This window comes from Danio rerio, chromosome 1 (assembly GCF_049306965.1).
Source record: "Danio rerio strain Tuebingen ecotype United States chromosome 1, GRCz12tu, whole genome shotgun sequence".
In the NCBI taxonomy this organism is placed as follows: domain Eukaryota; kingdom Metazoa; phylum Chordata; class Actinopteri; order Cypriniformes; family Danionidae; genus Danio; species Danio rerio.
In genome coordinates, this window is record NC_133176.1 from 62969946 (window position 1) to 62982500 (window position 12555).

The window sequence follows — 12555 nt, forward strand, 5'->3', positions numbered from 1 at the left end:
CTATAGTGCCTACACTATTAGCATCCAACTAATGACCCCTCAGCACAGCCTAGCAACGCCTTAGCAACCGCCGCGCTGTTGAGTCTGAACAGCATCATCATCATCATCATCATCATCATCAGTGCTGTCAGTGTGAGCTTCATCTTCTACTGTGCTTTACTCTGAACATCTGTGTGTGTGTGTGTGTGTGTGTGTGTGTGTGTGTGTGTGTGTGTGTGTGTGTGTGTGTGTGTGTGTGTGTGTGTGTAGTCTTCGCTGCTCATCAACCGCCGGGTGCCCGAAGACACGCTGATCGCTGATGGAGAGGCAGATGAGTCTGCAGCAGTCGGTCAGACAGAAGCGTGGCTGTTTCTCTGCACAGGTGTCTCTCTCTCTCTCTCTCTCTCTCTCTCTCTCTCTCTCTCTCTCTCCATTCATTCAGACGCGAGTCACGCCCGGTAAAGTCACGTGCTCCGCGGCTCGGATTGGCGCGCTCGCTGCGCAGCGGTCAGTCTGCCGCTGGTCGCCGGTGTGTCGCGTGTGTTTGCCGGTGTGATGGACGTGGCGGCGCGGCGGTGACGGAGCTCCGGGATGCGGCGGTGCGCGGCTTTACTGCTGATCATAGGAGCGGCGGGTGAGTGTTTACTCTCTCTCTCTCACACACACACACACACACACACACACACACACACACACACACATCCTCATCAAACGGCTGCTGATGATCATTCAGCTGTAATTAGCAGAGTAATTACACTTACTGTGTGTATGTGTGTGTGTGTGTGTGTGTTGAGGGAAATGTGTGTGTAAACACTGACTGAATCCTCGGTGATGTTATTAATGATGGTCAGTGTCTGCGCGCTCGTGTGTGTGTGTGTGTGTGTGTGTGTGTGTGTGTGTGTGTGTGTGTGTGTGTGGATCTCGCAGACAGACTCCTCATCTGGTCAGTCCATCACTGGTCATGATATAGAGGTGTGAACACGCTGCTGCTCCTCAGCTCTGGCGGGCTCTGCCTGGTCATCAGTGGTCTGCAGCATCATGGTGTGGTGGAGCAGCTCGTGATGTCCCGTGTTCAGAGAGCAGCTCATCTGTCAGATATGCTTTATTAAATATTAATCTTAACAGCATCTTCAGCAGTGTGTGTGTGTGTGTGTGTGTGTGTGTGTGTGTGTGTGTGTGTGTGTGTGTTGCTGAGGGTACTGTGGGTCTGCTGTAGGCATGTGAGGATAACCGTGTTGAAGGTACACCGCGGTTTGGAGGAGTCGAGGTTTTAAAGCCACCAACATGTTCTGCTCTGCCGTGGCTGAGGTGTGTGTGAGATCTGTTATTTACAGGTGTGTGTGAGATGTTATTTACAGGTGTGTGTGAGATCTGTTATTTACAGGTGTGTGTGAGATCTGTTATTTACAGGTGTGTGTGAGATCTGTTATTTACAGGTGTGTGTGAGATCTGTTATTTACAGGTGTGTGTGAGATCTGTTATTTACAGGTGTGTGTGAGATCTGGTATTTACAGGTGTGTGTGAGATCTGGTATTTACAGGTGTGTGTGAGATCTGTTATTTACAGGTGTGTGTGAGATCTGTTATTTACAGGTGTGTGTGAGAGCTGTTATTTACAGGTGTGTGTGTTGTTTCGGACAGCGGTATCTCCTGCAGAACACATCTCCTGATGCTGTTTAAATCATAGGGAAGTCAGTGTTTCTGCAACTCATGAAGACAGCAGAAGACGATCACTGATCCGAGTCATCGAGCCGCTCTGATGTTCACTGCTCCACAACATCACACACCTTCCTCAAAATACAGTATACTGAGCTCACGGGGGACAGGTGGGGTGTTACCCAGACACTGAACACAGTGTGATGATGATGATGATGAGGGTGATGATGATGATGATGAGGAGGAGGAGGAGGATGATGATGATGATGAGGAGGAGGAGGGTAATGATGATGAGGAGGATGATGATGATGAGGAGGAGGGTGATGATGATGAGAAGGAGGGTAATGATGATGATGATGATGATGAGGATGATGATGATGAGGAGGAGGGTGATGATGATGAGAAGGAGGGTAATGATGATGAGGAGGAGGATGATGATGATGAGGAGGAGGGTGATGATGATGAGAAGGAGGGTAATGATGATGATGATGATGATGAGGAGGAGGATGATGATGATGAGGAGGAGGGTAATGATGATGATGATGATGATGAGGAGGGTAATGATGATGATGATGATGATGAGGAGGAGGAGGATGATGATGAGGAGGAGGGTAATGATGATGATGATGAGGAGGAGGAGGAGGATGATGATGATGATGAGGAGGAGGGTAATGATGATGATGATGATGATGAGAAGGAGGGTGATGATGATGAGGAGGGTGATGATGATGATGATGATGATGAGGAGGAGGAGGATGATGATGATGAGGAGGAGGAGGATGATGATGAGGAGGAGGGTAATGATGATGATGAGGAGGAGGAGGAGGAGGATGATGATGAGGAGGAGGGTGATGATGATGAGAAGGAGGGTAATGATGATGATGATGATGATGAGGATGATGATGATGAGGAGGAGGGTGATGATGATGAGAAGGAGGGTAATGATGATGAGGAGGAGGATGATGATGATGAGGAGGAGGGTGATGATGATGAGAAGGAGGGTAATGATGATGATGATGATGATGAGGAGGAGGATGATGATGATGAGGAGGAGGGTAATGATGATGATGATGATGATGAGGAGGGTAATGATGATGATGATGATGATGAGGAGGAGGAGGATGATGATGAGGAGGAGGGTAATGATGATGATGATGAGGAGGAGGAGGAGGATGATGATGATGATGAGGAGGAGGGTAATGATGATGATGATGATGATGAGAAGGAGGGTGATGATGATGAGGAGGGTGATGATGATGATGATGATGATGAGGAGGAGGAGGATGATGATGATGAGGAGGAGGAGGATGATGATGAGGAGGAGGGTAATGATGATGATGAGGAGGAGGAGGAGGAGGATGATGATGATGATGAGGAGGAGGGTAATGATGATGATGATGATGATGAGAAGGAGGGTGATGATGATGAGGAGGGTGATGATGATGATGATGAGAAGGAGGGTGATGATGATGAGGAGGGTGATGATGATGATGATGAGGAGGGTGATGATGATGATGATGAGAAGGAGGATGATGATGATGAGGAGGGTGATGATGATGATGATGATGAGGATGATGATGATGAGGAGGAGGGTAATGATGATGATGATGATGATGATGAGGAGGAGGATGATGATGAGGAGGAGGGTAATGATGAGGATGATGATGATGAGGAGGAGGAGGATGATGATGATGAGGAGGAGGAGGGTAATGATGATGATGATGATGATGAGAAGGGTGATGATGATGATGAGGAGGATGATGATGAAGAGGAGGGTAATGATGATGAGGAGGAGGAGGATGATGATGATGAGGAGGAGGAGGATGATGATGAGGAGGAGGAGGGTAATGATGATGATGATGATGATGAGGAGCAGGGTGATGATGATGAGGAGGGTGATGATGATGATGATGAGGAGGGTGATGAGCATCCTCTTTGTCTGTCTGACTCCTGATGTCAGACCTAGCGCATCAACTGTGTGTGTGTGTGTATGTGTATGTTTACGTATATATATCTGAGTGTGTGTGTGTGTGTGTGTGTGTATGTTTACGTATATATATCTGTGTGTGTGTGTGTGTGTGTGTATGTTTACGTATATATATCTGTGTGTGTGTGTGTGTGTGTGTGTGTATGTTTACGTATATATATATCTCTGTGTGTGTGTGTGTGTGTGTGTGGATGTTTACATATATAAATGTGTGTTTGTGTGTCCGTCAGGTGTGTGTGCAGCTCTGCAGATCCAGTGTTATCAGTGTGAGGACGTGCGGCAGGACGAGTGCTCCTCTCCCGAGTTCATCGTCAACTGTACAGTGAACGTGCAGGACATGTGCCAGAAGGAAGTGCTGGTGCTGGAAGATGGTAAGAAACGCATCACTTCCTGTTCTGCTTCTGGATCATAGATATATACACTAGACATCACATACAGACCCTGAGCATGCGTCAATAGCGCCGCCATATTGGTACAGTGCTCCCAAGTCATTCAGCCGCACTAATCAAGACTGAACCCAGTGTGCAGATGCTGGACTGTAGCGCTGTGTACGGGTGTAGTGACGAGCAAACAGGGAACAGCACAGAGGCAGAACATCTCACAGTGAGCATCGTTACCGATGATCATCAGTCTCTACTGCACTGAGCACACGGCACAGCAGCGGCCGCTCAACACTCGGCTGACGCTGGAGAGACCACGAGTACTGTGATGTCTGACAATTCAAACATGAGCTGATGCACAGAGACGATGGGCTCAGCACCTGCGCAGGTGGGAATGTGGGAACGCCAGCTCCTGTCCTTTCCTTCATTTACATTTGAAGCATCCCGCAGCCCCCTGTTCACCCACCCGCTCTACATGCAGACTCACAATGCTCCGCTCACAGGCTGGAGGCTCTATATCCACCCGTGACTTTATCTGTCATGTTTGAGTTCATTTGTGTCAGAGCGACTGGAACAGTGCTCACATTCCCTCAGAAATAGACATAATCAAAACAATAGATGTATAACTTCCACTATCTGTTGACCCACTGCTAAGAGTGTGCCTTTACCGAGGAGCTTCTCTTCAAATGCCCAGCTGTTCCCTACAGGATATATCACTCTTCAGATCTAACATGCCACTCAACACAAACGCCTTATGTTATTCGACATGCACCACCCTAGTTTGACTACTTCAAGTTCAGTTCAGTTCAGTTCAGCTCATTTCAGCTCATTTTAGTTCAGTTCAGCTCATTTTAGTTCAGTTCAGTTTAGTTCAGCTCAGCTCTGTTCAGTTCAGTTCAGTTCAGTTCAGTTCAGTTCAGTTCAGTTCAGTTCAGTTCAGTTTAGTTCAGCTCAGCTCAGTTCAGCTCAGTTTAGTTCAGTTCAGCTCATTTCAGTTCAGTTCAGTTTAGTTCAGCTCAGCTCAGTTCAGTTCAGTTCAGCTCAGTTTGGTTTAAAATAATTACTGAGAGTCCAAAGACTGAAGAGCAAATCCATCGATGGATAGAGGGAAAGAAACGTCATCGATTAGCGAGTGAAAAAAAAAAAAAAACCTTGATAGAAACCAGACTCAGTTGGGCACGACCATTTTAATTTCTCCGCTGGCCAAACGTCTTGTGCAGAGCTGCAGTCTCAGCGGCGGAAGCTGGAAGCTGGCCTCAGCGAAGACTCGTCTGTCCCTGGAGCGTCACAGGAATCAGACTCATGCTCTCCACTCCTCCATGACCACCACAGCATCTGCTCAGGATACGGCCTGGTCCAGGATATGGAAACCTAGGGGTCATCTCGTCTCCGGTCTTGGATCAAAGCAGTGTCTGAAGGTCTCGGGATGAGTTTCGCCAGGTGGAAATGGAGAATAAAGAGAATAATATGAGTTAAGATTAAAGTTAATCAGCATTGTGCACGGAAAAGACCGAACAGGCAGTGAACCTTCGTCCACCAGTAGACACAGGCATTGGACTAACTGGCTGGACCCTGCACTAGTTTAGCTGAATAAAATCAGCAAACACTGTAAATGAAATATGAACACACGACGCTGCGCTGCCGGACACTGCTGCTACTGTCGGCTCAGAGAACGAGACGTTCATAACGGAGACTCATTCACAAACAAATCACTAACTCCATTAGCATTAGCAGAGACAGCAGGAGAGGGGGGTCAGGACACGGATTAGACCAAATCTAACTGGGAGGGGGGATAATGCATCTCCATAAACACACACGCACACACATATTCTTTATCAGCACTGCCGTGCACACACTGATCCATCATCTACAGATGTGATGTAAAATTATAATATTCATCATTTAAATAGATATTAGCATACTGACCAGCGGGAAACTCCCAATCATAGATATGTGTGTGTGTGTGTGTGTGTGTGTGTGTGTGTGTGTGTATCTCTGGCTCTGGATGGCCAGTCCTCCACTGCACCTCGGTCCCGCATTCATTCAAAAGCAGCGCTGCCCTGTACTAACATGGCCGCTCTATTGACACATTCCTTCCAGTAGACAACAACAGCGCAGGCCACATCTAATGATGATATCTAATTCTGGATGATCAAGATGATGACAGAGTGTGTGTGTGTGTTCTGTGTCTGTGTTCTCTCTCTGTGTGTGTGTGTGTGTGTGTGTGTGTGTGTGTGTGTTCTGTGTCTGTGTTCTCTCTCTCTGTGTGTGTGTGTGTGTGTGTGTGTGTGTGTGTGTGTGTGTGTGTGTGGATTATTAGTAGCAGATAGAAATGTATAGGAACAGTGTGAACATTAGCATTAGCGCTGGTGTGTGTGTGTGTGAGCACAGCGCCCCTTGCTGGCCCTCACCCCTCAGCAGTCCTGCAGTGCAGAGCGCGCAGCTCCTCAGTGTCTGCTGCTGCTGTTGGAGTGTTCAATCAGTGGTTCAGAGCGTGAGGTCACATGAGTTCAGTGAACGAGGCTTCGTTACATCATCAGACTCAGTGTTTGTCTTCTGGGGGCGATCGGTGTATCACACACACACATCAGTGGTGTGGGCCACTCAGATCACCCCCTAGTGGAGAGTCACTGAACAGCTTCCACAGTGTTGACCTGATCTGGGGTCAGCATCAGCATCAGCACGTCACCCTGCAGCGCTCAGACGCTGGTCAGAGCGTGTATTGGTGATCATGTGACTCCGCCTCACCTGTGGAGCGAACGGCACACGCGACTGAAGCAGGAAATGCTTAGTCCTGCTGCTGCGTCTGAGCCAAGAAACACTACCACACAAACAAACACACACACACACACACTAACACACTAACACACACACATACACACTAACACACACACACTAACACACACACACACTACCACACAAACACACACTCCCACACAAACACACACAAACACACACACTAACACACTACCACACACACATACACACTAACACACACACACTCCCACACAAAAAAACCACATGCACACACACACACACACACAACCACACAAACAAACAAACACACACACACTAACACACTACCACACACACATACACACTACCACACACACACTAACACACACACACACTACCACACAAACACACACTCCCACACAAACACACACATACACACACACACACACACACACACACACACACACAACCACACAAACAAACAAACAAACACACACACTAACACACTACCACACACACATACACACACACTAACACACACACACTACCACACAAACACACACACACTACCACACAAACACACACACACACACACACACACACACACACACACACACACACACACACACACACACACACACACACACACACACACAAACACTACCACACAAACAAACAAACACACACACACACTACCACACACACACACTAACACACACACACACACTAACACACATACTACCACACACACACACACACACACACACTACCACACAAACAAACACACTAACATACACTACCACACAAACACACACACACACACACAGACACTACCAAACAAACACACACACATACAAACCCCATACTGAAAGGCATCCATGACTTGAACGCTGTACAGCAGCTGTGCGTGTGTGTGTGTGTGTGTGTGTGCGTGTGTGTGTGTTGTGGTTCCCAGCAGTGGAATTGTGTTATTGTGTATGTTGTAGTGTGTGTGTGTGTGTGTGTAGGTGTGTTAGTGTCAGTGTGTGTTAGTGTGTTGTGTATGTGTGTGTGTGAGAGAGTGTGTGTGTGAGTGTGTGTGTTAGTGTGTGTGTGAGTGTGTTACACATGAAACTGTTCTGTTTATTCATCAGTTAGTGTACTGTAGTGTGCCGTACTTCTTTGTCTAACCTGTGTGTGTGTTTGTTTGTGTGTGTGTGTGTCAGGCATTCACTACAGGAAGTCGTGTGCGTCGTCGGGGGCGTGTCTGATAGCATCGTCAGGGTATCAGCAGTTCTGCACAGGGAAGCTGAACTCCGTCTGCATCAGCTGCTGCAACACTCCGCTCTGCAACGGCCCGCGCCACAAGAGGAGGGCGCTGTCCTGCGCGCACACACACACACACACACACCTGAGCCTGCTGACGCTCATCCCACTGCTGTGCTGGCGCTGACGGACTGATGGAGGAGGAGGAAGGACTGATGAAGATGATGATGATGTAGATGAAGGAGATGAAGGACTGATGATGATGAAGTTAATGATGCTGATGATGATTAAGGACTGATGATGTCAGAGGGCGGAGTTGCTCCACAGTGCACATGACTGTTCTCTTGTTAGTAGGCGGGGCTTCTTTATTCATCCCACCAATGACTGCTCATGCAAACACACAGAAGCAGCACACACTGCTGACGGCTGGACAGCTCACTGGTCACATGATCACACCACCGTAAATCACACTGTACATTAAACATCAAGGGAATAAACCGTTACCATGGTGAATGTGTTCATTACCCGCTTCACTGTCAACACACTCCAAAACTGACCTGAGACTAGATCATCAGGTGTAGTTCAGCACAGGTGTAGTTCAGCACAGGTGTGTTTCATCATCAGGTGTAGTTCAGCACAGGTGAGTTTCATCATCAGGTGTAGTTCAGCACAGGTGTAGTTCATCATCAGGTGTAGTTCAGCACAGGTGTGTTTCATCATCAGGTGTAGTTCAGCACAGGTGTGTTTCATCATCAGGTGTAGTTCAGCACAGGTGTGTTTCATCATCAGGTGTAGTTCAGCACAGGTGTGTTTCATCATCAGGTGTAGTTCAGCACAGGTGTAGTTCATCATCAGGTGTAGTTCAGCACAGGTGAGTTCCATCATCAGGTGTGGTTCATCATCAGGTGTAGTTCAGCACAGGTGAGCTTCATCATCAGGTGTAGTTCAGCACAGGTGTGTTTCATCATCAGGTGTAGTTCAGCACAGGTGTGTTTCATCATCAGGTGTAGTTCAGCACAGGTGAGCTTCATCATCAGGTGTAGTTCAGCACAGGTGTAGTTCATCATCAGGTGTAGTTCAGCACAGGTGTGTTTCATCATCAGGTGTAGTTCAGCACAGGTGTGTTTCATCATCAGGTGTAGTTCAGCACAGGTGTAGTTCATCATCAGGTGTAGTTCATCATCAGGTGTAGTTCATCATCAGGTGTAGTTCAGCACAGGTGTGTTTCATCATCAGGTGTAGTTCAGCACAGGTGTAGTTCAGCACAGGTGTAGTTCATCATCAGGTGTAGTTCATCATCAGGTGTAGTTCATCATCAGGTGTAGTTCAGCACAGGTGTAGTTCAGCACAGGTGTAGTTCATCATCAGGTGTAGTTCAGCACAGGTGTGTTTCATCATCAGGTGTAGTTCAGCACAGGTGTGTTTCATCATCAGGTGTAGTTCAGCACAGGTGTGTTTCATCATCAGGTGTAGTTCAGCACAGGTGTAGTTCATCATCAGGTGTAGTTCAGCACAGGTGAGCTTCATCATCAGGTGTAGTTCAGCACAGGTGTGTTTCATCATCAGGTGTAGTTCAGCACAGGTGTAGTTCATCATCAGGTGTAGTTCAGCACAGGTGTGTTTCATCATCAGGTGTAGTTCAGCACAGGTGTGTTTCATCATCAGGTGTAGTTCAGCACAGGTGAGTTTCATCATCAGGTGTAGTTCAGCACAGGTGTAGTTCATCATCAGGTGTAGTTCAGCACAGGTGTGTTTCATCATCAGGTGTAGTTCAGCACAGGTGTGTTTCATCATCAGGTGTAGTTCAGCACAGGTGTAGTTCATCATCAGGTGTAGTTCAGCACAGGTGAGCTTCATCATCAGGTGTAGTTCAGCACAGGTGAGTTTCATCATCAGGTGTAGTTCAGCACAGGTGTAGTTCAGCACAGGTGTAGTTCAGCACAGGTGTGTTTCATCATCAGGTGTAGTTCAGCACAGGTGTAGTTCAGCACAGGTGTAGTTCAGCACAGGTGTAGTTCAGTTCTCAGATCTCTGATTCAGTGATTTTTTTTTCTGTCAAGACACTTTATCAACACACCTCATGACTGACCACATGGATGTGTGTGTGCACCGGTGTGTGTGTGTGTGTGTGTGTGCGTACATGTGTGCCTGCGTGCGTGTGTGTGCACGTGTGTGTGCGTCGGTGTGTGTGTGTGTGTGTATGCGTGAGTGCGTGTGTGCCTGCGTGCGTGCGTGCCTGCGTGCATGTGTGTGCGCGTGCGTGTGTGCATGTGTGTGTGTGCCTGCGTGCATGTGTGTGCATGTGCGTGCGTGCGTGTGTGTGTGCGTTCCTCCAGGATCTCCACAGTTCAGCTGTGTTGTGAGGGGTGTGTAGTGTGGGCTGGCGGTCTCAGATCTTCATGTCAGGGCAGCAGATGTTCTCACACACTCCTGCGTCTGCACAGTCGCTCTGCGGATGGGGAAGATCTCTGCACGGTTATTAGTGATGATGGAGGAGGAGGAGGAGGTGATGTTTACCTGCTGACTGTGGAGTAACAGTGTCATCAGACTGTGGTCATCATCAGAGCTCTGCAGATCAGCCGTCCTACAGCAGCTGCTGCTCCTCCTAAAGCCTGCTCACAGATTCTGTTGGGTTTACCCTTACACACGAGGATTAGAGGTAGTGTGTGTGTGTGTGTGTGTGCGTGTATGATCATCATCTAACTCATCAGGTGAGATCCTGAAGACAGACGCAGGTAATAGTAGACAGGGGAGTGAAGCCACAGTGAAGCGCTGCTGCTGGCCTACAGAGACGTGTCTAAGAGTGAGGGAAACCATCTGTACACACACACACACCAATGACCTCACTGATGGATGAGTCGACACTGACCAATAGCAGCACTGATGAGGCTTTCTACGGGAACTTTTTTTTCCTCCTCTTCTTCCTCCTCCTCATCTTCTCCTCTTCTTCATCTTTTCCTCCTCCTCTTCTTCATTTTCTCCTCTTCATCTTCCTCCTCCTGTGCTCATCATTGACTGATCTCCTTCTTCTATCAGGGTTATGGCGGTTGTAAGGTGCATTAGCGCCACCTGTAGTACAGTGCAGGAGTGGGCAAACTGAGTAGCTCAAACCTTTACACACACACACACACACACCTGAAGATGCTGCTCAGTGTCATCAGGTGAGCAGAGAGCTCCAGACAGGTGTGTTTGGTCAGTGTGGAGCTGAACTCTGCAGGTTTGCTCATCTACAGAAGCCTTCAGGCTTCACCAGAGAGTGTCAGAGCAGCTCACACATCCAGCTCAGCGTGTGTGTGTGTGTGTGTGTGTGTGTGTTATATTTCCCCATTCCCCTTTTGGCGCTGCTGTTCTGTCATTGTTTAATACCCAGGTGAAAAAAAGTGCACTAAAATGCAGTTTATTTAAGTATACTTAGTACACTCTTCAGTGATGTACTAAAAGTGCTTATTTTCACACACTAATTTTGTACTTAATGTAGTAAAAGATAGTATTAAGTAAATGTTGAGATAAACTTAATGCCATCTAAGTGCACTCAACTGTGCTATTGAGACACTGAAATTAAACTAAAATGTGCTTTTAACATACTATATCTGTATTTAAAAAAATGTTTAGTTACAACTAGAAATACACTTGAACCCTAATTTTAAACATTTAAAAATATTTATGACTAATTTAAAGTATAATAGTAAAATATTAAATGAATATACAAATTGTAAAAAAGTGTGCTAAATACTGTATTAAACGTGCTCTATTGTCCCAAACTAATTTTGTATTTAATGTACTAAAAATTAGTAGTAAGTACATTTTAAGATAAACTTAAGTACATCTGAGTGCACTCAACTGTGCTATTATGAGACAAAATGAAGCTGATCTAAAATGTGCTTTTAACATAATAAACATTTATTTAAAGGATATATTTTGAAGGGATCCCAGGTGAAAAAAATATATAATTAAATGCAATTAAAATACACTTAAATACCAGCAAATACATTTTTAGTACATTAAGTTTTTGTGTTGAATAAAAGTTTGATGGTTTTACACTATAAATATACTAATTAAAATTATGTTTATACTTCAGTAGGACTTGACAAAAGTATACTAAATACCAGTAATACTTCATCATCAGGTGTAGTTCAGCACAGGTGTAGTTCATCATCAGGTGTAGTTCAGCACAGGTGTGTTTCATCATCAGGTGTAGTTCAGCACAGGTGTGTTTCATCATCAGGTGTAGTTCAGCACAGGTGTGTTTCATCATCAGGTGTAGTTCAGCACAGGTGTAGTTCATCATCAGGTGTAGTTCATCATCAGGTGTAGTTCATCATCAGGTGTAGTTCAGCACAGGTGTAGTTCATCATCAGGTGTAGTTCAGCACAGGTGTAGTTCATCATCAGGTGTAGTTCATCATCAGGTGTAGTTCATCATCAGGTGTAGTTCATCATCAGGTGTAGTTCATCATCAGGTGTAGTTCAGCACAGGTGTAGTTCATCATCAGGTGTAGTTCAGCACAGGTGTGTTTCATCATCAGGTGTAGTTCAGCACAGGTGTATGTATGTCTGTTTGCACCTGTATTGAC

The 12555-nt window shown here is 46.4% G+C and overlaps 1 protein-coding gene across 1 annotated transcript; it reads left to right on the forward strand.

Moving 5' to 3' along the window:
* The first annotated feature begins 489 nt into the window (after window positions 1-489).
* zgc:92827 lies at window positions 490-8485 on the forward strand. Its single transcript, XM_073908975.1, has 3 exons — window positions 490-613; window positions 3852-3992; window positions 7943-8485. Exons 1-3 carry the CDS (start codon window positions 571-573, stop codon window positions 8167-8169), a joined length of 411 nt encoding a protein of 136 aa, XP_073765076.1. The 5' UTR covers window positions 490-570; the 3' UTR covers window positions 8170-8485.
* The last annotated feature ends 4070 nt before the right edge of the window (window positions 8486-12555 follow it).

Bases quoted from the DNA above. Each gene is read 5' to 3' on its own strand.
- zgc:92827 (XM_073908975.1), top strand. From the start codon at position 571: ATGCGGCGGTGCGCGGCTTTACTGCTGATCATAGGAGCGGCGG. The intron at 614-3,851 runs GTGAGTGTTTAC...TGTGTCCGTCAG, and splicing joins GCTGATCATAGGAGCGGCGG to GTGTGTGTGCAGCTCTGCAG. The intron at 3,993-7,942 runs GTAAGAAACGCA...TGTGTGTGTCAG, and splicing joins AGTGCTGGTGCTGGAAGATG to GCATTCACTACAGGAAGTCG.